At 33.3% G+C, this 27,592-nt stretch overlaps 3 protein-coding genes and 2 long non-coding RNA genes across 6 annotated transcripts in view; 3 read left to right on the plus strand and 2 right to left on the minus strand.

Moving 5' to 3' along the window:
* The window catches only part of LOC144850323 (uncharacterized), a 46,664-nt gene extending 37,697 nt beyond the window's left edge, over positions 1 to 8,967 (plus strand). Inside the window, exons 2-9 of the mRNA XM_078707583.1 lie at positions 5,808 to 6,098; positions 6,291 to 6,578; positions 6,784 to 6,828; positions 6,931 to 7,194; positions 7,397 to 7,540; positions 7,642 to 7,740; positions 8,168 to 8,195; positions 8,509 to 8,967. Coding sequence (XP_078563709.1) covers positions 6,395 to 6,578; positions 6,784 to 6,828; positions 6,931 to 7,194; positions 7,397 to 7,540; positions 7,642 to 7,740; positions 8,168 to 8,195; positions 8,509 to 8,656 — 912 coding nt within the window. The 5' untranslated portion in view covers positions 5,808 to 6,098; positions 6,291 to 6,394 and the 3' untranslated portion in view covers positions 8,657 to 8,967. The remainder of the gene's footprint in view (positions 1 to 5,807; positions 6,099 to 6,290; positions 6,579 to 6,783; positions 6,829 to 6,930; positions 7,195 to 7,396; positions 7,541 to 7,641; positions 7,741 to 8,167; positions 8,196 to 8,508) is intronic.
* Positions 1 to 27,592, minus strand: part of LOC144850327 (uncharacterized) — a 150,108-nt gene that overhangs the window by 35,513 nt on the left and 87,003 nt on the right. The window lies entirely within an intron of this gene.
* LOC144850326 (uncharacterized) lies at positions 9,175 to 12,097 on the plus strand. Its single transcript, XR_013614075.1, has 2 exons — positions 9,175 to 9,340; positions 9,778 to 12,097. It is a non-coding gene; the product is annotated as an uncharacterized LOC144850326 (long non-coding RNA).
* On the minus strand, positions 15,518 to 19,618 carry LOC144850262 (glucose-fructose oxidoreductase domain-containing protein 1-like). The gene is made up of 2 exons (XM_078707503.1): positions 19,529 to 19,618; positions 15,518 to 19,023 (listed from the first exon to the last, which is right to left on the minus strand). The coding sequence occupies exon 2, from the start codon at positions 18,985 to 18,987 to the stop codon at positions 17,842 to 17,844; it is 1,146 nt and encodes a 381-aa protein (XP_078563629.1). The 5' UTR covers positions 18,988 to 19,023; positions 19,529 to 19,618; the 3' UTR covers positions 15,518 to 17,841.
* Positions 20,361 to 27,292, plus strand: LOC144850150 (peptide methionine sulfoxide reductase-like). 2 transcript variants are annotated; one of them, XM_078707368.1, is made up of 4 exons: positions 20,361 to 20,467; positions 25,012 to 25,184; positions 25,510 to 25,761; positions 26,190 to 27,292. In XM_078707368.1, exons 3-4 carry the CDS (start codon positions 25,628 to 25,630, stop codon positions 26,410 to 26,412), a joined length of 357 nt encoding a protein of 118 aa, XP_078563494.1. In that variant the 5' UTR covers positions 20,361 to 20,467; positions 25,012 to 25,184; positions 25,510 to 25,627; the 3' UTR covers positions 26,413 to 27,292. The 2 variants fall into 2 exon arrangements, with proteins under 2 accessions (XP_078563494.1, XP_078563493.1); XM_078707367.1 differs by having other exon boundaries at positions 20,367 to 20,523.

Genomic DNA, 27,592 nt, shown 5'->3' on the forward strand with positions numbered 1-27,592 from the left:
TACTGTAGATTTATATGTCTGTGAAGTTGGTTACTAGTTCCTAGTTCCTAGTTCCTTATTCAAATTCAATTAAAGGGACAGTCACGTCACAAATATTTTTAAAAACAGATTTTAATACGTAATAATTGTCTAATTGAGTTGTTATTGCATCAACATGTTAGCCTTGACCTCCTCTACATCTTCCGGTCAAAGTTCATTAACATTTTATTCATTTACACCCTCTACGGCGAATAAGTAACTAGCTTTTACGAACGTTATAACACTTGACCTAGTTCCTTTTTTCAAAAGATTTTGGTATGAATCGATCACCCTTGACCTACTCTACCATTTCCCCTCCAGTTCCGCGAACTTTTTTTGCATCTACGCCCTCTACGGCGAATAAGTAACTGGCTTTACGAACATTATAACACTTGACCTGTACATTTTTTCAAAATATTTTGGTATGAATCGATCACCCTTGACCTACTTTACCATTTTCCCTCCAGTTCCGCGAACTTTTTTGCATCTACGCCCTCTACGGCGAATAAGTAACTGGCTTTACGAACGTTATAACACTTGACCTACTTAATTTTTTCAAAATGTTTTGGTATGGATCGATCACCCTTGACCTACTTTACCATTTGCCACCCCAGTTCCGCGAACTTTTTTGCATCTACGCCCTCTACGGCGAATAAGTAACTGGCTTTTACGAACGTTATAACACTTGACCTACTTAATTCTTTCAAAATATTTTGGTATGAATCGATCACCCTTGACCTACTCTATCATTTGCCACCCCAGTTCCGCAAACTTTTTTGCATCTACGCCCTCTACGGCGAATAAGTAACTGGCTTTTACGAACATTATAACACTTGACCTACTTAATTTTTTCAAAATGTTTTGGTATGGATCGATCACCCTTGACCTACTCTATCATTTGCCACCCCAGTTCCGCGAACTTTTTTGCATCTACGCCCTCTACGGCGAATAAGTAACTGGCTTTTACGAACGTTATAACACTTGACCTACTTAATTCTTTCAAAATGTTCTGGTATGGATCGATCACCCTTGACCTACTTTACCACTTGCCACCCCCCAAAAAAATTAAGTAGGTCAAGTGTTATAACGTTCGTAAAAGCCAGTTACTTATTCGCCGTAGAGGGCGTAGACACAAAAAAGTTCGCGGAACTGGGGTGGCAAATGATAGAGTAGGTCAAGGGTGATCGATCCATACCAAAATATTTTGAAAAAATTAAGTAGGTCAAGTGTTATAACGTTCGTAAAGCCAGTTACGTATTCGCCGTAGAGGGCGTAGATGCAAAAAAGTTCGCGGAACTAGGGTGGCAAATGGTAGAGTAGGTCAAGGGTAATCGATCCATACCAAAATATTTTGAAAAAAATAAGTAGGTCAAGTGTTATAACGTTCGTAAAGCCAGTTACTTATTCGCCGTAGAGGGCGTAGATGCCAAAAAGTTCGCGGAAATGGGGTGGCAAATGGTAAAGTAGGTCAAGGGTGATCGATCCATACCAAAACATTTTGAAAAAATTAAGTAGGTCAGGTGTTATAACGTTTGTAAAGCCAGTTACTTATTCGCCGTAGATGGCGTAGATGCAAAAAAGTTCGCGGAACTGGGGTGGCAAATGATAGAGTAGGTCAAGGGTGATCGATTCATACCAAAATATTTTGAAAAAATTAAGTAGGTCAAGTGTTATAACGTTCGTAAAGCCAGTTACTTATTCGCCGTAGAGGGCGAAGATGCAAAAAAGTTCGCGGAACTGGGGTGGCAAATGGTAAATTAGGTCAAGGGTGATCGATCCATACCAAAACATTTTGAAAAAATTAAGTAGGTCAAGTGTTATAACGTTCGTAAAGCCAGTTACTTATTCGCCGTAGAGGGCGTAGATGCAAAAAAGTTCGCGGAACTGGAGTGGCAAATGGTAGAGTAGGTCAAGGGTGATCGATTCATACCAAAATATTTTGAAAAAATTTAGCAGGTCAAGTGTTATAATGTTCGTAAAGCCAGTTACTTATTCGCCGTAGAGGGCGTAGATGCAAAAAAGTTCGCGGAACTAGGGTGGAAAATGCTAGAGTAGGTCAAGGGTCATCGATCTATACCAAAATATTTTGAAAAAAGGAAGTAGGTCAAGTGTTATAACGTTCGTAAAAGCTAGTTACTTATTCGCCGCAGAGGGTGTAAATTAATAAATGTTAATGAACTTTGACCGGAAGAAGTAGAGGAGGTCAAGGCTAACATGTTGATGCAATAACAACTCAATTAGACAATTATTACGTATTAAAATCTGTTTTTAAAAATATTTGTGACGTGACTGTCCCTTTAATTGAATTTGAATAAGGAACTAGGAACTAGTAACCAACTTCACAGACATCAGATTTATAGTATTGTATTAGTTAACAACCCTGCAGACCGATGAACTGAAGGAACATTGTAGTATAGTCTGTTTATGATCTCTACATAAGAAATTAGGATTTTAATGCCCAAAGTGAGATTTCACTTTAATAATGTGCTATGATACCAAAAATGCTAGGTAAAAAAAAATTCACGATCCCGTAACCATGGTAACAGCCCCAATATCAAAACGGCGCCCAATTGGCCCTATCTCCGTATCCCTTTGGTCTATCAACAAGATATTGGTATCAAAATACTCGGAGCGTATATATTTTTATATTCATTGTTTTGGAACATTTTGACGAAATGTAATAGGAAATGCTATTTTTCTGCACTATTGACCTTTGACCTTGACTTGCATTGTATCTAAAAAACGGCTGGTCATTAAAATTTTAAAATGGTCTCAAATTGCTGAGACCATACATATTTATATTTATTGTAATGCAACATTTTGTTAGAAAATGACCGGACGTAAAGTTATTGACCTTTGCCTTAATAAACATGAACTTGATGTATACCATAAGCATTTATCTATTTGAGCATGTATCGGTAATTATTTGTGGTAGCTGGTATTAAACAATGGGTTTATACATATTATTATCATTTGAATATCTAATTTCTAATTCACATACTTAGTTTTTATATATTTTATAAATATTAATCAATCATAAATACCATGCATTTATTGTGTCAGCATCCTCGTTTCCATTAAGACAGTCAAGGAGTGAGAGTGGTTGATTCTTAAACTTTCCATTTTATTTCCTAATGCTTGTTTTTCTTGAAACATTTTCATATATAGAGGTTTCTAATACATTGAACTGCTGCCGGCCATACATTATTACGTGGTCGTAGATGATAATTTGATTCATCCAGTTGCTTGATTAGACGTTCCTTGGGGTTGCTTCTTGGTTCGATATAAGAAGAATCTTCCAATGCTAACATTGAATGCCATTTTGTAGTTATATCGCCAAACCAAGGAATCAATTTAAGGAGTGAGATTGTTAGAAGTGACCAAAGGTTTTTGATGTTTACAGCATTTTATGTTTCCTTCAAGCTACTAAATGTGTTTAGTTTCAATTTTTTTCAAGGAGTTCAAAACCAGACTTTGCTCACAAACTTCAAAAAGCTTCAACTCCGTTTTTATCATCTCTGTTTAAGATATATTTCTTGACTTCATTTGAAATTATAACTAAGCCAATGTTTAAAAAAAGTGTTGATTTTGTTATGAATGTATTTTGATAAAATCTTGAAGGATTTGTGTGTTTTTTGTTGAAGAGTGAGTTCGATAGGAAATCCAGTTCGATTTCCTCATTTTGAGTATATAATGCCGCCAACAAGACCACCAACCCATTTTAACTGTGTTCCTTCTGATCCAAGAAAAGAGCACTATTTAAATACAGATTTTTTTTCTTTACTTTCAAATTAATTACATTCTTTTATTCTCTGTTATTTGGTCATCTACATCAAGCCAAGCTGGTTCATTATGTGAATTAGAAATTAGCTATTCAAATGATAATAATATGTATAAACCCATTGTTTAATACCTACCACAAATAATTACCGATTATTGTATACATCAAGTTCATTTCTAACAAAATGTTGCATTACAATAAATATAAATATGTATGGTCTGAGCAATTTGAGACCATTTTTAAATTTCAATTAAGCAAGTGTATTCAGGGAAAACTACAGTATTAAAAGGCAGTAAAATTATCATAATATAATCCGTATCCGGACATCTAATCCCTGAAAAATTACTAAGACACGCACAACTATACACCTAGGAAAATTACCAAATAGGAAAACTATGCCCTTAGGTCAATTACTACCCTCCTGGAAAACTACCCCTACAGTTACCTTTTAGAAAACTAACCCTGGACAACCACACCTAGGATAACTTTTCTCATGACTCCTAGCTACCCCTTCTATGAAGCTACAGTATTTATTTCATTTCCTTTATTTTACCTTTTCAATAACAAATTACATTAAAATGGGACTACCTCTGGACAACACTATATTACAGCTACTCCTTGAGACAAATACCCGCTGGACGTGATTACGTTTAGTAATAATTAGGCCTACCTTGCCTGTAGTGATGTTAAAGAGGCAGTGAGTTAAAATTCACTAGGGTTTCCTCTTCTCTTAGTGTTGGTTGTGTCTGTCAAAGTTGTGAATGACAGGGGCGGACGCAGGGGTGTTTCCCCAGTTTCCCGGGCTACACCCTTAATTTCATACTAAATGTTTCTTCTGCAACTAAATTAAAATTAAGATCACATTTCATCATAATAATAACCAATAACGTTATAGAAGTCCAGGGTTGGAAGAGCCTATATATAAATTGACAGACTGCAGAAAGTTAACCAGCAGTCAACAATACCGCGCACAATTTACCGGCGGTCAGCGTATGTTTTTGTTTGTGGATTTTTCTGAACATGCTGCTCAGTAGGTAGGTCACCAATACGACATTCTAAATAAATAAAGTCATGATTTAGAATGAATAACAACAAAAAACAATAGGCCTAATGAATAATAAATCATGAAATAAAATGAAAGTGAAACCAATAATACTGTATGAAACCTTTCTGAAAGCGTTAGCATTTGTCTGAGCGATTAGTTCTTTTTTGATATTCATTATTATGTTTATTCTCATGAGACGACGATGTTTTTTTGGGTCGTATTTCTATTAGGTAAGTATATTTTAACGGCAACACGAATCTCTGAACAGGGCCGCAGAATTCGGATTTGGGAAGTTATTTAATTGGGAACAATTTCATAAATTTGTGAGCGAAGCAAGCCATTTTGGGCTTGGGGCTAGGGGCCGCCAATGGCCCGGTCCCCTGGAAGCTGGCTTTTAAAACAATTTGGTTATATCGGTTTACCGGCAAATTTCTTCTTGTTTAAAAATGTTAGGCGTAAACATGGTTAAACAATAATAAACAAAATGAACTAAAATAAGTTATTCTTTAATGACATTCTATATATTATATATCGATGGTTTACATTTAAAGTGTGGACATTTTGCAATTTGGAGGGGTAGGGGTGCTTACGAACCCGTCGCACCAAGGCAACATGAAGTCGCATATTTGAATCGGTATAAACCTAAGACACGACCTCCAAAAACACCAACACTAAAATAAATAATAATTTGGTGCCTAAATACAGTATAATGTGGAATTTTATATAAACTTATAAAACAGAACATTAATTGTCACACCCAGTTCACAATGATGAATATATCTTATTTTCTTCACATTCGCATTTGTAAAATCTAACTCATGTGAAATTATGCGTGTATACCTATGTATGTATGTAGGTGATCAGGTGAATTCAAGTATTAAGATTTCCTGAACCACGATCATAATTGCAAAACTAAAAATTACAGGAAAGAGAACGATAAATTAATTTGGATTTTGTTTTCAGAATTTTCATTCGGTGCGACATACATTCGCACTGATCCCATTCTGCTGGATTCATCTGTTGAATCGCATCATTATGTTGAAAGAGGTTGTAATTACACGTTTACTTTTCTAACGCCTGTATGTGTGTGTACACCATATTGCAGAAAAAACGGCATTGTACTTAACGACCTGCAGCATGTAAACAACAGCTTCCGATTGTCTTTTGGAGACCTAGACTCATCAGGATCGTATTCATGTCTACTAGCGAAACATACTGCCACACAAATCTATAAATTTACACTACAAGTATACGGTTAGTAACGTAACAAATTGTTAGGCCTGAAAAGACAGGAATAGAAATTAAACTAACCTTTTGGTTTCTAAAAATAGCCAGTACTGTATATGATTATTAGAAACTTTACTATAGGATTTGTTAAGTAGAACTGTTGCAAGCAAATATAATATACAGTATTTGTCTTTATAATGTATTGGTCTTTGATTTAAGTGGCTTCGGTGAAGGCTAAATTAGAAATAAACGCAACAGATGAAAATGTAAGAAAAGTTGTGACTGTTTCAAAACCAACAAATATAAGCTGTTACAGTTACGGGATGACACCACCCGGAGAAGTTCAGATATTCTTGGGAAAGGAACTGATAAGTGGAAAAACGTTTCAAACAAAAAATCAGAAGGAACCAGCGTTGTTTGATGTGTTCAGTTCTGCTAACCTCATACCAAATTGGGAACATGACGATTTAAGTGTCTTTTGTATTGTAAATCAGTCTCAAATAAATGGTAAACAAAACAAATATAATTCTAGTTTAGCCTATACTTTAAAAATACACCTGCTTATATTTTGACAGCTGCACATTCTGAATAATAATAATAATAATATAATTTAAATTTTAAGTATTTTCAATTTAGTTACAGTGAAGTATGAGTTAGTACCTAAGTTGGGTGTGTCTAACGGGGTTTTTTTTGTCTAAAATTCTTTTCCCAGGAGATAAAGAAAGGGTATTTGAAAGCAGACACATTCAATTAGAGGGTAAGTGCAACGATAAAAATGACACATAGTAATTGTGAATATGTGTTGATTGCAAGACGAAAATCATCAACAAATCAATATTTCATTTCTTGTTAACTTTAGTAACAATCGAGTTCCATCACAAAGCAAGCCTTGACGTAGGATACCATGTATCTGAAGGAGATGACGTAATCTTAAACTGCTCTTCCAACTACCCGTATGCTGCCTCTTACACTTGGAGACATGTGGAATCCGGTGAGACAGTTAGTGACATAATCCTGAAGTACACCAATATATCTTGCAAAGAAGCTGGTCGTTTTGTCTGTACTGTGAATCCTGAGAAAGAGAGAGCCTCTGAGACTATTTCTACACACATAAATGTATCATGTATGTAAGGATATATCTTAACTATGGTTTATTATAAATTTCGGTAGATATCACCTTTACACCAATATTTGACATAATACCTGTATTATATTTTTTTTTTACTTGTGTGTGCGTTATGTATTATGTTCTTTGCTTTGATGTTTGTCTACAGTATTTATTATGAATGCATGCATTATACTAAATATCTTTTCTCCTACTAAAGGTTCTGAAAATACTTGCGTCTCGACAACGTGTGATGGTTTGCCAACTACGGCACCAGGTAATAGGGTGACTACAGAGTCAATGTTACTTACAGTAATAACCACCACATTTGACAATGATTCTTATGATACGTTAGACAGGTTAGGTATGTTAAACATTATTATTGTCATCAAAGTAAATCTTTTGTTGGTTTCGAACGAATTCATAAATTATACTATTTTGATTTCAATTCTTATTACAATTTAGACTTCTACCTGAAGATTGGATTATTTTCTGGTTTTGTAGTTATTTTATCCTTGGTGGGTATAATTGTTACATTGTCTTGCAGGAAGTGGAAAAAGACAGGTAATTGTTATGTTATTTGAGTACATCATTCAGTAACTATAGATACTCGTTCTTTGAATCTTAAACTACTGTTTCCGAACCCTAACCCTTTCAATATTTTGATAGAAAAAAAAAATTAGAAATCGTGCAAGAATTTAACTGTCGAGTTCAACCAACCACGCATCAAACTGCATAAATGGTTGAAAAAAATACTTTGTTAGCCAATGAATAGCGCATGCACACAGTTTCTCTATTTTCAACACAACATATTCTGGAAAAAAAATTCAATATTTTGGACACGATAGCACCACCTTTCGCTTTTGTCGTGATTCTGGACCAAAAACAATTCCTCATTTTTGACAAAACATGTCTTTATTTTGGACATTCTCATCACATCCATTGAACAAATATGCATCATTCAATAAATTCGAATTTTTTATATTTTAAGGTAACTCCATTAGCAGTGGACATGTCCGGTAAGTGGTCACATAGTGATTTGACGACAATTTTCTTGCTGTTATAATATCCAGCTTTCGAAATATTATGTTATTATTATATATACGAACGAGATAAATATTTACATTTCTTAAAGTAAACACTTTAAGTTAAACAATAATACCTGTATATTACAAATGGAAAGTAATAACATGGTGTACTATTTTAATAACAACGAAAGGTCATTGCTTTGTCGAAGCTGATAAAAATATACAGTACTTGTAACCTGAAAAATATTACTTTGCTATAATGTTCTTGGTATTGATTATTTTTTATTTTATGACAACATAATAGAAAAACTCTCGAAAACGATTATAACAAAAATGAGCGTTTAGACCTTTCAGTCACTGCTCTGTCGAGCAACAATCAAGGTAAGATGTTTGTCTTGTTCGAACATTTCGCAGTAACAACAACAACAACAGTAAATATTAAAGATATCTAATACAATAAAACAAATATAAAACAAAAAAAAAGAAAGTGAGAAAGTATATTTCGACTGAAGACAGCATTTAAGAGACCAAGACAAGTTAAATTTTGGAACAAGGCCTATTAAATCAAAAAGAGATATTTATAATGGAAACGTTGCATGTTAAGAATTAATCTCACTTTGGTGTAGTTAAATTGCACTGACGCTCTTTTACACAATTTTACTCATATAAATGCTCAGAACACTTTGCCACAACATTTAATGTATACTTCGCAAAATGCTCTCAATGTACTGAACATAGTATGCAAACCATCTGAATCCCTGGCCCAAAGGTACTTACAGTATACACTTAGTTAACTAAATATCGGATTTCCTACAGGTCCATCATCAACATCCAATGAAATTATTGGTATTCGGCATTCTTTGCAGCATGTGTAAGTAAATCATGGGCTTTCCTTTCTCTATTCTAATTTCCTAAAAAATCAAATACCAGCAGTTCTGAACTTGAAAAGTAAAATAGAAACGCAACTTTTGCAGTTTCAGAGGCCACTAAAATTCGCTTGTAAATAAATGTTATTGTTTTCTGAATTTAGGAACCAGGCTGAACCAAGACATCATGAAATCACCAACAAAGTGCCAGAAGTTCCTCCACGTGATCCGTTTCTTCCACAACATCGACCCCATTCACCAAGAAAAGAGGTAGGCTACTTTAAGGTCCATTTACACTAGGACGATAACGATCGACGGTAAAAATATATAAATATGCATTTTTCCTACATAAAACAAAACAAAAATCTAAATTAAAATGATGTGGCCATCTATAGATTGATGTATGTACTATTCAACTTGAAAAAGACAACACTTTAATGCCTTAAAATGTTTTAATATCATTGTGATGATAAAAACTGAAATTACGTCTTCTGTGCAGTAATATTAAATTAGCAATGCATTTAATAGTAATTACATTCACACATCAACTAAGATATTGTTTTACAATCGACGAAACAGTTGTAAATCGTACAAAGATTATTACACCTTTTGCTCAGATAATGTTAGCTTATCTCTGGTATAGAAATTCTGGATAAAATATAGCTCAAATGCAATTACATTCTTAATGCCTAATGTTGCATTTACAGGTCAATTTATTTTACGCTGAAATCGAACATACAGGAACTCAGAATAAAACTAGAAGAACGCAATCTAGAATGGATTCTACCACTGTATATGCAGATCTAGATTTGACTGCAATGGAGCTAATTAAAACTTAAATGAAAAATTAAATAATAATTTTAACGCGTGTGCAAGCAGATCACATCATAACACACACTGTAAAGGCCGTGTTTCCCCAGTCACAAATTAACCGAAAAAAGTAAACGATTTAACCGATAAAGTTCCTGTGGAAATGGGGTTAAAAAAAAACAATTATCATTTCATTCAAATCAGATATAGGCCGAATATTATAATTATCGGATAATAGCGATACATATTAACCTTTGACCTGAAGGACTATTCGTTGCGGTGTAATGGGCACTTGGTTGCTCGGTAATGTCTGATCATGCGCTTTCTGATTAGTTACAAAATTAACCGATAATTTACTGGCCGTGGAAACATGGCCTTAAGGTCATAACGTAATAATTGTTATACTGTATATATTTTTAGGTCTAGTAATAAGTATATTCAATATTTTCGTGTAGAAACATAAATATGCTTGGTGGAAACAGCTTAAAGGAAAGGAACACCCTGGGCTAAATGTGCCACTGTGCTTATAGATAAATGTAATAAAAACATGATTACAATGGTTCAAGGTACAATAGTAAGCAATTTAGTTAAAAAATAAACTTTTAAACGACAACATATCGGAAATTGAACAGCGCCATTTTGACAGGTTAAGAGCAATTATGTGACGTCAGATTAGGTGGACGCATTCAAGCAAATCCAAGCGTCCATCGTCTTAGTACAGTATTTCAATATGGAAGTGGGGGATATAACCATAAATAAAATCAATTAAATAGCCTAACATACTTAATATTTTCGGAATATGGCTTGGAGTTTTTATAATTCAGAAAATTTGGAACCAGAATATATAGAAAGGGAGTTAGTTTTGCATCGTGCTGATGAGGAAAAAAGAACATTCTCGAGCATAACAAGCCGTCGAAGAATGGTGTACTTGCGGCCAGTGTATCTGTACTGTATGCCTTACACTAGGCCTAGAACTCGTGTTGAACAAAAATAAAGTAGACACTGCATCGTCAACCAACAGCCTCCGTTTGGAAGGTTTGTCAGTTAATTCCCCTACCAAATCCCGTTTGAAACAGCTAGGCAATAAAAGTAACAATAGATTAACAATAGCTGAAAGATTTACGAATTGGCTTGCAGAAGAAAAGATCGATCGAAGGTTTGTTTACCAAGTCAGCGCATGCTCATACCGTGTCATCGCCGTCCTGCATGACCGCATGTCGCGTTATTAGCCAATCATATTAGCGTATTCGCTTAGCCAATAGAAGCGCCGAATGCAACCGCGAATCTTAAAATGTTCGTCGGCCGTATCTGACGTCACAAACAGGCTGCCATGAGCACAAGATGGCGATTTTCAAATGTCTTGAAAACAGCTTTAAAATCCTGTTTACTAGAAAACTACAAATCCGATTTAAACATAAATTGTTCTGAATATTAAGTTGGTAGGGTTACTTTTATAATAGTTAGGTAAAATATTAGGTTGTTCCTTTCCTTATACTGTGTAAACTCGATGATTTCGATTTCTAATTGTATAGTGTTTGCACTTCAGGCGTTCCATACGACGATCATACGAGGATTTACATTTTATTTTATTTTCATCTGTTACATTTACAACATCCATAATTTATAACGTTACATTATTAATACGTATATCAATGCATGTTCTGACAAAACTACGATGACATTATCTGATAAAAATCCTAGAGAAAGTAGGAAAAATTGTATTGGTAATATGTTTAAAGTTGAGACCGAAATAAGATAAAGCGGCTAATCACTTACTAAACATTTAAATTCAGGCCTATAAATTTCTCATTATTTATTTATACTGGTAGGTACCTCCGTATATTATTTCATTATTCAATGTAAATAGGCCTAGTGTAAATACGATGCATCATTGTACATTTGACTCACTATACAGACATCTTATCTTTTTCAGTTAAAAACTAACTTGTTTAGTCTAACAAAATGGCGTCCGAACAACATAGTTTAGTGCACCAGTAAGCCTATAATTCATTAACACGAACACATGAACTAGAGGGAATACTACTTAGGGATCTTGTTGAAATATTCTGGTTACATACACTACCTAGAGTGACCTACTGTTTATTATAGTTAGGAGCCTATCCCATAAGAAAAGGCCCATGAACTCTTATTTCCTGATTCTTCGGAAATTATAATGCTCTAACCATAGAAGTAATAATAAAAACTGACTCATTATCATGTTGGTTTCGAGTTGTCTTTGTTTTTTAGTCAGCTGAGTTTCGGTTTACAATTACTTTGTTTCTTCTACTGCATCATACATCATCACAAACTATACTTCCTCAAAATACACGGTAAATTTAGAAATCAGGTTTAGGCCTAAATCAAAGAACATTCACACAATGCGTCGCTAGATCGAAAATAATCCAATTATTTTATTATTAACATTCAGCAATGTCTGAAATTTATAAAATAAGATTTCACGGAGTGATTATTCACCATAGATGCAAACAACATGTGTCTGCTAATCGCATGAGAAAGTTATTCACGCATACCTCCATGCACTATGTGGGTAAAGATATAGGCCTAATAATATATTTATTAAATTTCCCAAACCAATTTAATAAATTGTTTCCATTTTTTTATTTTGCTAGATTTGCTGCTATAATTGTGTCAACAAAATATAAACACCAACAGTTAAAATGTAATTTCGTGTCCTTCATTAACTGATTGAAACGACCTAAACTATTATCAAAAGCCACACCTTCCAGGGGACAACTTTTCACCCTCTATACCGAACATCATCTTCATAAAACATAATTTAAAAAGATAAAAAATCAATAAAAACAACTTAAGCCCTGAGAATTGCCATACTGTTAAAATGTAGCTTCGAAATGTGTAACTATACAGAAAAACAGTTTTAACTAGTTTGTCAGTCTACAAATAAAGTTGTTTTCCTATAAAATTCATAAAAAGAAGGAACATTGTAAACAAACATCTGAATATGCCACTACAGTGTAATGAAAGACCCAAGAAGTTTACTAAAAGCCTTATTGAAGTTCTCTATAATACTAACATATTTTTGTGTAGTTGTATATAGTATCTTTTAAATCAATATTAATATTAATATTTGGTTTCTTTAACAAACTTTAACCATTGAACCCGGATCTCTTGAGCAACGAAATAGCTAAATTGCCTCTCCGCTGGGACATGAATACCACTGATTTCGCATCGTGATATTCTACAAAACACGTGATTTTCATGTTCCCACCTAAATATCTCGGCTATTATAAATCGGATTCTTTTGGATAGTAGCTCAAAATAAACTGTAGACAATACTGAACATTATGATATATGTTTTAAATTGTAAAGTTACAAAAAGTATGTGTCATTTTACGTTTTAAAACTCACCATCCATTGCTCGCTCACAGTGTGAGGTCAATTTTTTACCTATTTTCTAAAGCACCACAGTGTTTTATTTGCAATTTAAGATCACTTGTAGGTCATCAATCATTTTGGATAGTTTCTTAAAAGAAAGCTGAATATTCATAGATTCCTTACATACTTTTCTTATGAGCATTGGCTTAAAATAGACTGTGTCAAAATAACAAAATCTATTTTGAAAAAAATCTAAAAAAATCCTCAAAAACGCGGCAAAATTCAAATAGGGTTTGTCTGTGTTATCAAGCATTCAGTTGGCAAACCGTTGGATTGTAAGTTTGGGGTTAATTTTTGCATTATATAATTGTAAGTACCTTTTTAATTTTTATATCATTCTAATGTTTGATATATAAGGAACAATTATTAGGTGTTATTTAGTTCTATATATCGTGTTTTATATTTACAATTGCCAAATTAAGATACCTATGTTTCAATGCTAGAAAGATGGGATCTACCATTTATCATTCGGGTAATGGTTATGTTTATATTTCTGTGAACTGTTTAATGAATAGATAGTAATTATTACAAAGTCTGGAAATGTTCATACTATACTAGTTTATGTCATTTTAATTTCCTTGGTTAAAAAATGTAATCGATAATTGTGGAAATTAGTTTTAGCCCCCTCCTATATAATGGTCGATGACAAGAATTGGGTTGCATGAACTTGGTACGAACCTATAATTAGATAAACAGCTCAATAGGTACATATTAAAAATCACTGTTTGGTTGCAAAATTTGCACCAAGAGATTCATATATTTGGATAAAGTGTTGCCCATATAAAACGTCACTAAATTTACATACAGAACAAAAACGAGGAAATGAAAATTGGCATTAGTAGACCTCCTATTTCTGAATTGATAAATCTCGCAGGATTTTTTGTTATTTTACACTGTTCTCACAAATAGCCGGTCATCATTATCCCAAATGTTTTCATCATACCTCGGACTTTTGACTTGTTCAAAATGTAATTAAGACAATAATGTGGGATCCAATTGTGTTTAGTACACCATATTTTCATCACACACCCAATTAAATTTTTCCTTAACTAGTGACCCGCAAGAAGCTACCCGTACATTACATAGATTAACCTCTCCAACCTCGCCTCGCCCTTTTGGATTGCTTTCTTCATTTGCATAATGCAGGAACAAACCGCAGTCCATGACTCATTAAAGATAAAAGAGGATAGTAACGTACAGCTTCGACCATTTTTAAAGCATCATGCTCATTCAACCCAGCAGGATTGCCGCATAAAACATGTTTACCGATACTCAATGCTTTCGAGGTCACCTGTGCATGTAAATTAGTTAGTAATACAAACTAAATCCACTTCTTTATGAAGTAAAACATCATCGATTTTATCGGTGTAAAATGGTATGTCAAACATAGACGCTATTTCCTTTGCTTTTAACCTTTTGTTTATGGAAATGAAAAATAATATTAATATTAACTGTGTAGGCCTATACTGAATATATATATGTACTTTTAATAAAGTCTAAAGTAACTGATTTAAGCTACTTTTACTTGTATGTTATGTATGCTGTTTTGATCAATTTCTGCATTTCTGCAATCTTTCGGTTTTGTCATGGAGTTTTTGTATAGTTTGATCATTTGCGACAGTAATTACCAATTTAGTTTTGGAAACAACATGAAACGTGTCACAAGATCGAAACATAAATCTCTGGTTGGTTTACAAATGAACATCCTGATGTTTTGTTTAAAAAATATAAACAAATAACACGGTTAGCTAAGGAGATTGGACTATTATTACAGTTTCCTGTCGATGAGGGGCTAATTGTGTCAAGTAAATTTATAATGAAAATCCAATAGTCCTACTTTCAAAACTAAAGAGTGCACGATAATTTTATAGTGCACTATATAAAAATTTAGAAATAAATACCATTTAATAATGTAGTGGCTTTTAAGCTACTACTATATTATTAACAAAGTAAAAATCAACGGTTAAGATATTGGACAGTTTCGTGTCCTTCAATAGAGGGAGCTTAGCTTGTATCAAAAAAATAAATGAAATACAGCACTCAAAAAAAGAGGGCGCGATAATATTTTTACAAGATTAGAGGGCGCTATATAGATAAAGTTAGAAATAAACTCCAGTAGCTTAATTGGTAACAAAGTAAAACTCCAAAAACTACAGAACAGAACGAGATCTCGCATTCATTATTCGCATATCAACAAACTCCATTCGAATTCTCAAAAATGTATAGCTTGTACACTAATCATTTAATCAGAATTTCAACAAATATAATATTAAGTTATCGCATGAAATATTGGCCTAACTGATACTATTCTAAACAACAACTTATAAATGCATGGTTCTGGCATGTGAAGAAAAGAATAAATACACAAATGTGTAAATTCTGTTCTGTTACCTTGTTATTGCGAGTGAAAATTTTATATTTAAAATCTCACACAATTGCACTTAACACATGAAATAGAAACAGTATTCTATCTATTAATATATTTTGTTTTATACGACATGTATATCACATTTTTGTTTTTTGAAGCGTTTACAAAAGATGTATCTATTTGGCTAAAACAAGCTGGTGAACCATGTTCAAATTTAAAATCAAAATCACAATATCAACATGAGTGGGTGAACAAAAATATTAGTATTACTATATTTCATTTTTTTTTAAATTATTATCTGATGCTCTGTCTACACATCAAACTTTATGTGACAAAAAATGTGATGTGGCCATATATATACATGATGATGTCATAACACTGTCATATTTGGGTATATCACTACCATTTTTGGGCACATCACACTTTTTTGTCAAACTAGTTTGATAGTGTAGACAGAGCTTAAAATATAAAATTTGTGTAAAAATTAAACACTGTATTGATTTAATAAGTATACAAATTACTGTTGTATTTTTGCATTGTATAACACCCTCATGGTTACTATTGTATAAAAAATGTGATTAAGATAAATAGCTTCTAGAAGCTTTCTCACTGCAAATAAACCTTGTTCAACAAAGTGTGATCATGAGTGCCAGTACCCATTAGGCCATGTGGCTAAAACGTTAAAAATGTAACATTTAGTATTAAAAGGCAGAGGAAATGTCTGGTCAACTTATAATTACTTAATACATTTTCATTTTATTAGAAATAGAGAAACTCTAACTGTTTAGAAATAATACTGAAGATATAGGCTGTTACATGCTTCCATGCTGAAGCCAAAGGGTGTATTCATTTATGTTGCTCATGCATACAAGAGTTGGTATCCAATTTGATTTGGACACTCCGTGAAAATGACCTACTAATTGTTGTCTTTATTGTACTACGTAGAGTATTTCATAACAATTTAAATAAAATCTATTTTTATGTTTAAATGGTTTGTATGGTTTCTTCCAATATTGAAAATGAGTTTATAGAAAAAAAAAATTATAAAACATTAAATGTATCGTCTCAATAGAATCTGATACAAATTTGTAAAATATAAACCTTTGGAGGGCAGGTGATACATGCAAGGTGGGATGAAAATAATTTACAGTACTATATAATTTAATAGGACGAAGAATGATTAATAAAACAAATTAATTATGCAAATCCCTCACAAGTTGTATTTTCAATCAATATCATTATTCATTCAATATGTTATTCATATTTAGACAGCAAAATGCTAACAAAGGGTATTGTTAAAACACCTGCTCAGGATAATATTACCAAAAATATGCTTACAGTAATTTAGTAAATTTAAATAACAATAAAATAATTTTTGCATTTTTGTTATCGAGTTACTGAGTACTACATGTAGGTGAGGTAATTTACAGTAGGCCTATATGTTCAGAGGATTCTAAAATCCAACAACTTTTTTCACTGTCTTCAATGTAAATTATTTAAGCAAGTTTGAATTATGTATAGCATAATTAACAACTCCCTGGTAATAACAGTAAACACTACCATTATATTTATGATTTTAACATAAATCTGCATTAATTGGAAGGAACAACAGGTATGGTAATATTTTCAGAAAAGCACCATTTTTTTAAATTTACAGTAAGAGACCATGTAAAAATTGTTTCTATTCTACTGCAGTATACTAAAATATGGGGTTTTATGTAACATGTATAAACTGTAGAGGGCGCTATAACATTTTGAAAATACATCTACAGTAAAAATAATAGTAAACATGGGTATGTCAAAGGAGGAAAATGTGATGCCAACTCATTATTTCACTTGAATTGTCTGATTTTGGTATATTTTTTTTTTGTATTTTATTTAGAGCGGGAGATGACTCAAAATCCATCGATTATAAGGAGAGTTGGGATGTTGGACCAGGGAGTAAAATAAGTAGTTATTATTTATAACTCCAGGTTGGACTCTGTAAGTGTAACATGTTTATGCAATTAAATAGTTAGCAATTTTAGAGTAATCATACACAGTACACACTATTTATTGCAAACTGCCTCATAAACTTTTACATTGAAACAAACTAAAACATTTGCAAGTTTAAAAAATGTTGCTACTGCAGTAACTGCAGCAGAATAATGTTAACCCTAAAAGTATCCAGTGATTTACATCATAAACCACCTGGTTGGAGGAACGGATTTTCACTGGCTTCTTTGTTTTTAATGATGATTTTTTCCCAATTCCCTGAGCGACTAGACTGACGAACCGCATCAATTACATACTGAACGTAGAGGGCATCTTCAAAGTTAGCTGCCATGGCAACTGGTTCTGTGTTCCAATCCCTTCGTTCCTGACTTCTTTCAAATGATTCTTTAACTGAATCAATAAGTTTAAATAAACCTTTTAAATACGGCAATGGCAAGTCTGCGCTACCTGCCATGCCATCCGACTGATGATTTATACGCTGTGTATCGCTAATCATCAACGTTTCTGTTTTGTTTCCACATAATTGGCCATAAAGATCAGCACCTTCCACTCTAAGACGACCCTTTGATCCAACTATAAGCACCTCTTGCGAAAAATGGCCCGGAACATGAGTATTAAGTGTAACCGTTGCGCAAGCACCATCACTTAACTCCATTTGAAAGCAACAGAAATCATCGCTAGTTATATGCCGTATTCCGTTAATCCGTTCAGTTTGTGTCACAAAAGTTTTCATCATACCTCGTACTTTAACAGCTTTTTGACTTGTTAAAAATGTAATTATATCAATAATGTGGGATCCAATTGTGTTCAGTACACCACCTCCCATATTTTCATCACACATCCAATTAAATTTTTCTTTAACTAATGACCCACAAGCTACCCGCACATCACACAGATTGACCTCTCCAACCTCGCCCTTTTGGATTGCTTTCTTCATTTGCATAAATGCAGGAACGAATCGCAGTCCATGACTCATTAACGATAACAGAGGATAGTAACGTGCAGCTTCGACCATTTTTAAAGCATCATGCTCATTCAACCCGGCAGGATTGCCGCATAAAACATGTTTACCGATACTCAACGCTTTCGAGGCCACCTGTGCATGTAAATGAGGTGGGTTAGTAATACAAACTAAATCCACTTCTTTATGAAGTAAAACATCATCAATTTTATCTGTGTAAAATGGTATGTCAAACATAGACGCGATTTCCTTGGCTTTCAACTGCGTTGGTCCCCATAATGCAACCACCTTTAAGCCGACGGATTTAAGAGCAGCAATACTGATGCGAGCTAATGAACCTGTACCAAACACCCCTATACCTTCCAGCATGTTGATCTAGTTTAATTGACAATGGTTTACACATTGCTATAGAACAATAAGAGAAAAAAACAATCATTTTAAATATTTTCTGTTGCTTTCAAGCAATCACCACGTACCATATGTAATACTTTTGCAATGGACAAAGTTTGGAAACAATGTATTTGACAATTAGGCTGACTCGGTCAGGGCGGCAGCATCATCATCAATCAGAATACTTACTTACTAACTTTTGAAGCGTGCCCTCCTGGACAGGCGCCTGCTTTTAGATTGCTCTCTATCTACCTACACAGCTAGCTAGGCCTATCTATACTGCTATCACCTCAGTATTTCTAGCAGTCAAGCATGCAGTACGCGAGGGTGGTGCTAGGCTACTCTACTACTAGGCATACTCCTACTACTAACTAGCCTAGGCTAGCCTAGCTAAGGGCCTAGCTAGCCTTGGCCTAGTAGGTGGAGGATTCTCGGGCTAGATCCCCTATAAATAACCCTATTTGTACAATAGTTTATTCAGCTTAATAACAATATTATATAAACATAAAATAATATTTACCAATACAATTATACTCAGTGTTTATCCATGTTTATTTACAATGAAATAAAAATGCCAATCCCTTTTCTTTTCATTCAGAAGGTGTATTCGATTGATGAAACTAAGAGATATCTACCCGCACTGCTCGGAATAGAAATCAACAAAAAATAAATCAAACCAATCGAATACGCCTTGTGCGTAAACTACGGAGATCCAGAAGGTATTCTGGCCATAGGTATTGAAATGGAAACGCATGCTAGATTTGTTGGTGGCGATAGTTAATATAAATACTGTAATCATTTTATTATCATATAGTGAGGATTTTAAGCAGAAAAACACATTTTATCGATATTCATATTTGATAAACCTTTATTTAGTAAATTTCAAAAATTTGTCAAATATTTAAATATTTCAACTGCAAATTTAATGTTCCTTCTCGTGACTCTGTGTTTATGCACTTTTGTATATTGGTCTTTTTCGTAATGTTTGTATGCATATGGTATCCCTTGTACATAATCGACCCGATATGTCTTCGGGTTAAAAATATTAAACTACTTCATAAATAAATTACATTTAGAGGGGCCTAGTAGTTCTTTCAAATAAATATTATAATTCAACAATATCTTATTTTTTAACTCAATATTGCGTTTTAGATAATTTATTTCTAGAACCCCCAATAATTAGCTTCTATATTAGATTATCATAAACACTCCTTTCTTCTTTTTTTTTAAACGTCAGTATCTTAAAGTAGAATGAATTAGGAATGACAGTTACGTAATATTACTATTTTTTTATGTGTTACCTGTGTGTCTTCGTACCCAACCGGCAAATTACAGGTTGTGATTGGTTTATAATGATTACGTCACTTAATTTCTCATGGCGTTGTTGTTAATCCGATTTCGCTCCACCACTACGACTACTAAATTTGCATTTAGTTCGTGGTTTCAAGCACAGAAGCAGGTACGGTGAGAAGGATAATTTTCGTTTTTTGATAAATGGGAGATTCATCTTCTAAAGTGAGACAAACACTTTTTATTCTCTTCTGTTGTGTTGTAAACTTCCATTAGGTAGGCCTACGAATCAGTGTCGTGATAGGCTACCGCTATCGGGAACGGGAAATTAGTCCCGTTGATAACGTGAATATCGGTTTATGGACAATCGGACCCATTATTATTAGAATCTTTATTTTTTATTATGATATAGGTTAGTAATAATATGATCATTTTAGTTAGCCGTAGTCTAGCCTCTAGTAGACTCTATAATATACTAACTAAAAAGCCTAATAATAATTATAATAATAACTAGACATGAAACTCGTCACTTTGACGAGTTAGTTATCCGCACCACGACAAACGCCACGTGCACGTCATACGTTGGAATATTGCACACAGATAAAGATTATGGCATTATGACAAGAACTGAAGAATATGATATGCTGTTAGTGCTGAATTCTGTCAATTTTGTGGCATATAGTATATACATGCAAACAGTATAAGCTGTATACATATTACATACAGTGTAGAATAGGTGAAATTACGGGACCCGCCATTTATTCCAATTTTTAACATGGCGACGGTTTCAAAATGAAACACTTAGGTAGCAATTTCAGAAGGAAATTATCTCAAGAACAACATATTAACGTGTAGAAGAAATTTGAATACGTAAAATATAGATGCGCACCCTTTTAAATGTGATGAACTATTACGCAAAATATGAAAATACGACTTTTTTTATTCAACTGGCCATATGATGACGTCACAACATCCGATTGGCAAAATGTTTACATGAATTCGTATCTACAATCCAATAGCTTCCAGAAAACGTTTTGATCGTGATTATCACATTTTATTCTTACGAGCTATTACAGATTAAAATTTACTGTAAAGATGAAATTAATGACCCACGTAATTAAAATTTTTAGGCATGATGACGTCATAAAAATTAAAATATTTTTATCTCATGCTAAAGAAAGTTGATTGACCTACACAATATATAAATGTAGGAGAAAAAGGAATACAGATAAGCGTGATGCGCTCCATTGAATGTGATGAGCAATAACGAAAGAGACAAAAATCCTATATTTTACATTCGTGTGGCCATACGATGACGTCACAATGTTTTTTTAGCCTTATTGATGCATGATCCGATATCTACAACTCATCAACTTCTAGATTTTGTAATAAAAATAAACGGTTAACGGTTTACTTTAGAAACTATGACTGTTTAAAAAAAGACATAATTTTGACGATTTTTTAAGCTTTTTCATAAAAAACGCGCACGAATTGTCTAATTCAACGTGTTCGTATGGCGTTATTTAAACTGGAAAAGGTCTAAATTGTTTTCAAAATTACTAGGAAAGGCTTGAAAAATATAATTCAAGAGAAAAAAATATGTTTTCAACGCTACGTGCGCACCGCGCGCGTAAAAAATTGCGCGCCCGTGGGAATTTTTGACATGCTCAAAATGACAAGAAACGCCTAAAAAGTTGATTAGAAATTAATTTTGCGCATTTTGAAATTTTAAATGCGCGTGCGCGCGTAACTTCTTGTGAAACATGCCATTTTTAATCCGTAGAAAGTTTGTCCCTGATATGACTTAAATTTTGTCAAAGTGTCAATACTAAATGACTTTTGGTTTTTAATCTATGATCAATCATTGAAATTCATAAAATTGCGCGTAAGTCACGTTGCGCAACTATGACGTCATTCAAAAATAGGAGGTGCACAACTTCACGTAAATGCCCATATGTTGTCAAAGTTATGAAATGTTATGTTTACACATTTTAGAGGAACACGACTCACAAAAAGGAAGGAAGGAAAGAAGAAGTAGACATGAAACTCATCACTTTGACGAGTTAGTTATCCGCACAACGACAAACGCCACGTGCACGTCATACGTTGGAATATTGCACACAGATAAAGATTATGGCATTATGACAAGAACTGAAGAATATGATATGCTGTTAGTGCTGAATTCTGTCAATTTGTGTCATATAGTATATACATGCAAAGAGTATAATCTGTATACATATTACATACAGTGTAGAATAGGTGAAATTACGGGACCCGCCATTTATTCCAATTTTTAACATGGCGACGGTATCAAAATGAAACACTTAAATAGCAATTTCTGGAGGAAATTATCTCAGGAACAACATATTAACGTGTAGAAGAAATTTGAATACGTAAAATATAGATGCGCACCCTTTTAAATGTGATGAACTATTACGCAAAATATGAAAATACAACTTTTTTTATTCAACTGGCCATATGATGACGTCACAACATCCGATTGGCAAAATGTTTACATGAATTCGTATCTACAATCCAATAGCTTCCAGAAAACGTTTTAATCGTGATTATCACATTTTATTCTTACGAGCTATTACAGATTAAAATTTACTGTAAAGATGAAATTAATGACCCACGTAATTAAAATTTTTAGGCATGATGACGTCATAAAAATTAAAATATTTTTATCTCATGCTAAAGAAAGTTGATTGACCTACACAATATATAAATGTAGGAGAAAAAGGAATACAGATAAGCGTGATGCGCTCCATTGAATGTGATGAGCAATAACGAAAGAGACAAAAATCCTATATTTTACATTCGTGTGGCCATACGATGACGTCACAATGTTTTTTTAGCCTTATCGATGCATGATCCGATATCTACAACTCATCAACTTCTAGATTTTGTAATAAAAATAAACGGTTCACGGTTTACTTTAGAAACTATGACTGTTTAAAAAAAGACATAATTTTGACGATTTTTTAAGCTTTTTCATAAAAAACGCGCACGAATTGTCTAATTCAATGTGTTCGTATGGCGTTATTTAAACTGGAAAAGGTCTAAATTGTTTTCAAAATTACTAGGAAAGACTTGAAAAATATAATTCAAGAGAAAAAAATATGTTTTTAACGCTACGTGCGCACCGCGTGCGTAAAAAATTGCGCGCCCGTGGGAATTTTTGACATGCTCAAAATGACAAGAAATGCGTAAAAAGTTGATTAGAAATTAATTTTGCGCATTTTGAAATTTTAAATGCGCGTGCGCGCGTAACTTCTTGTGAAACATGCCATTTTTAATCCGTAGAAAGTTTGCCCCTGATATGACTTAAATTTTGTCAAAGTGTCAATACTAAATGACTTTTGGTTTTTAATCTATAATCAATCATTGAAATTCATAAAATTACGCGTAAGTCACGTTGCGCAACTATGACGTCATTCAAAAATAGGAGGTGCACAACTTCACGTAAATGCCCATATGTTGTCAAAGTTATGAAATGTTATGTTTACACATTTTAGAGAAACGCGACTCACAAAAAGGAAGGAAGGATCCAAGAATAATACAGAAAAAAAATATTGATCCCATACAATAACAAGGAGTTATCCGCTCTACCAAGCGGATAACTAATAAATTAGAGCAAGTTTAATATTTATTATGGTGATAGAAAGTCTAAATTCCTTTCACTTTGTGCCACCGAGGCCTCAAGTACCTAAACTTATACTAGGCCTATTTTTAGAGATCATTTTCAGTACTTTCTTTATTAATTAAGGCAAATATACATATAAATCGTGACAAGTGTTCAAATAATAAATTCAGAGGAGCACTACACAACAAGACCACATAAAAGAAATAAATGTTGCTATACTGTAAATACCAAGAAAGACTGATTCTTAATTCAGATTCCATTATCACACCTAATTACAGTATTGCCACTTTCTTAAAAACAATTAAATGATACAATGTCCATTGTCAAATATAATGGACATGTTAAGAGGAACACAGGCTATCTAATTGTTCTTTATACAGAGCAAGAGTCACCACCAAAAACTGTATCAACAAAGGCCAACTTCTGTACCAACTACAGTATTCATTGTTACAAACTTTTAATTACTTCATTTGAATAAGTTATAACCTTGTATACCGAATCTTTTATTTGTTAAACCATTGTTCAGCAAATCTTGTAATTCAAATCCTGTAATGACGTCATTAATTGTTGGAAAGTACAGCATAAAAAGAAGTGTAAATTCACAATTCATTTCCTTATTACCCTGTCTGAAATTGCAAAGTCATACTATTTATACTGTATTCTCAAAAGGGGTTATTAAGTAATCTCACCTTTTCTGAACAGTTCAAATTTGGAGTCAAGTAATCCAAACCTGTTTATTTGTAAAGGTATTCCATTCGAGTTTTGTTTTTTGGGACACCCCTACACAGGGGACAGTCATCCTTCTATTGAGTGTATACTTTTTTGTGAAACAGTTGAAAATCATCAATGGCCAACCCCTTTGTTTGGTCCTGGAGGATTTTCTACTTCACTTTAACACACAGTATATTTAAAAAAAGTGTAGTATCTTACAATATAGTGCTAGTGGGGAAAAAATATGGTGTTGATCAAAGAATCTGAAAAATTTTAATTAATTAATTAAAATGTGTGTAATAGGGTAGCTTAATGATTGAAAGTTCTTAACATACTTTTTGCTATTTTATTTTTAGATAAAAGGATCAAGAATGCCATTTAAGGATCCGGAGGTTGAGGTAGAACATGCAACTTTTGCACTTAGCTGATTTTGGTTCCCTGAGGCGCAGTTTGGTTGCGCCCCAGGGGTTATCCGCACCAGGGTTGGATACACTGGTGGGAAGAAGAAATTCCCCACGTATCATTCTCTGTAAGTAACACGCTGGTCATCAATTACAATTGATTTTACAGATTATCCTAAAAATAAACACTGAAAAAAAGACGTTTCATAGGGCATCATAAATAAGACATTTTTTGTCAATTTTAACATTTAGTTTGCAGTTTTCTTCCTGTGAAGAAACGTACAAATATTCTGGGATTTCAAAAGATTTTCTTGTTAATTATCTGTAAGATACTCATAAAAATAAAGGACACCATTGGTTACAAACATGCTTGCACTGTTATTCCAAGGAAACACTACAATTTTTATAGATAAATAATAACTATATTTTGTGGGATTTTATTTTTTATTATAGTGGTGATCACACAGAAACAGTGGATTTAGATTTTGACCCTAAAACTACTGATTATGAGACACTCTTAGGGTTATTCTGGAATAACCATGACAGCACAGCTTGTTTGAATCGCCAGTACATGTCGGCCATTTTCTACCATTCAGAGAAGCAGAAAGAATTGGCTGAGAAAACTAGAGATGAACATCAGAAGACACTGAAGAGGAAAATTCAAACTAAAATAACTCCAGCACTGACATTCTATGATGCAGAAGAGTAAGTACTTGCCCCATCTACAGTATATAATAATAATTGTGTTTTATAGCGCCTTTTTGTTTTTAAGCGCTTTACATACAAAAAAAATAAAAAAACATATCCTAAGATAACCAAAAAAAGATGAGCAGAGGAACAATTTTCACCACTCTATTCTCCATATGAGAGCTCACGGAAAAGAATTCACAAGAGATTGAGTGAAAAATGCACATTATAATAATGGCACTAACTCAAAATGGAAATTAGGTCACAAAGAGGTCATTATGAATTCAATTTAGTACAGTATTTGTGCAACAATTTTGTTCTCATGGTAAAGAATTAGGGGTCTCCAGTGCACAAATGCCGAGATCAAAGCATATCTGCAGTATTTTAATTTTGCATATTTTTTTTCTATGTAACTATAAAAAGTAAAATCATTTCATTTTCTACAGTTACCATCAGAAATACCTTCTCCGTCAGAAGCGCAATCTGCTTAGCAGTCTTAATCTGACACCAAAAGAGGTCATCACAACGCATGTTGCATCACGCCTGAATGGATACGCTGGAGGTCATGGTTCAAAGGCCACATTTGAGGCAGAACGCGAGGCACTAGGTCTCAGTGAAGATCAAGTTGCCTATGTTCGCAAGCTCCTTGGCTATGGCTCAATGAACTAAATCATGCACTAATAATCGTGTTCTTATAAAAGGGAACTTAAAAATTAATATATTGAAATAATTACCAATAAATATGTTTCAGTTCATATCTATTTTTACTATAAGGAAAATAAAACGCACAAAAGTTGGTAGAAAACATGCTATGATTCGATTATATACTTAATGTTGGGGAGCTTTTGATTTGCAATTTCATTGGTCGTTGTAAAACCATAAAATCTGTGTTAAGAAATAGAACAAGGAAGCACTTCCCTACATGCACACAATGTATTAACACAACCTAACCTGTTGCTAGCTTGCCGCAAATATTGGTCCATGCTGTGATTGAATAGTCAGTCCACAAAATATGTTTGCTGTGTCAAAGCTGCTTCTTCTATAATTATTGCCCGATTGATTACTTTTTAATATAAAATAATTAAATTTCAACTTAGCTTCTAGGAAAATTCATCAAGTAAATGATTTAATAACGATCATACAAAATTTGTTTGATGAATTTTCCAAGCTCAGTCGAAATTTAATTATTTTAGATTAAAAAGTAATATCAATTAGGCAATAATTATGAAGCACCATGATTATATTTTGCTTATTTGTACTAAAAGATTTTACAAGAAGCTCAAAACCACATACGGGTTATTATTTATAGTAACAATAATAATATATATTTTGTGCTTATATTATGCATTTTGGCTTGAAAGGGTGTTTTCCCTCTTATTTATCTTGCATAGAAAGAAAATAATCATGAATTGAATCACTATTGTACTTGTTATCAACAGAAATAACTGGTGAATCTATGCAGCACGATAATAAATACTTTACGTTCCTTGATTTCAATACTGTAATACGGTATAAAGGGTTATGTGCAGTGATCTATAATTTAATATATTTTAATATAAAAATTGAATTATGTTGAATTTTCTATGTTAAATTACTGGTTGTTTTTCTTTGTATATCCTTTGCAAATGACGTTTTCTAGTTAACTCAATACTAATTGATGCTGGTAGACTGATGTACAGTCTTAGGGTATTCAAAGACACAACTTGTAATTTAATTAAGGAATTCTGATGTCAATAAAAAAATTTTTAAAATGTGCTCGTTTTTGTCTATATAACTTACAAATGTTCTCATTGGTGAATTGTGCCATGAGCATGCCACACATTTTTGCTATTTGTGTATGAAAGGAGCG

This window comes from Antedon bifida, chromosome 8, assembly GCF_963402885.1.
Source record: "Antedon bifida chromosome 8, ecAntBifi1.1, whole genome shotgun sequence".
Taxonomy (NCBI): Eukaryota; Metazoa; Echinodermata; class Crinoidea; order Comatulida; family Antedonidae; genus Antedon; species Antedon bifida.

Bases quoted from the DNA above. Each gene is read 5' to 3' on its own strand.
- LOC144850262 (XM_078707503.1), bottom strand. From the start codon at position 18,987: ATGCTGGAAGGTATAGGGGTGTTTGGTACAGGTTCATTAGCTCGCATC.
- LOC144850150 (XM_078707368.1), top strand. From the start codon at position 25,628: ATGTCGGCCATTTTCTACCATTCAGAGAAGCAGAAAGAATTGGCTGAG. The intron at 25,762-26,189 runs GTAAGTACTTGC...CATTTTCTACAG, and splicing joins ACATTCTATGATGCAGAAGA to TTACCATCAGAAATACCTTC.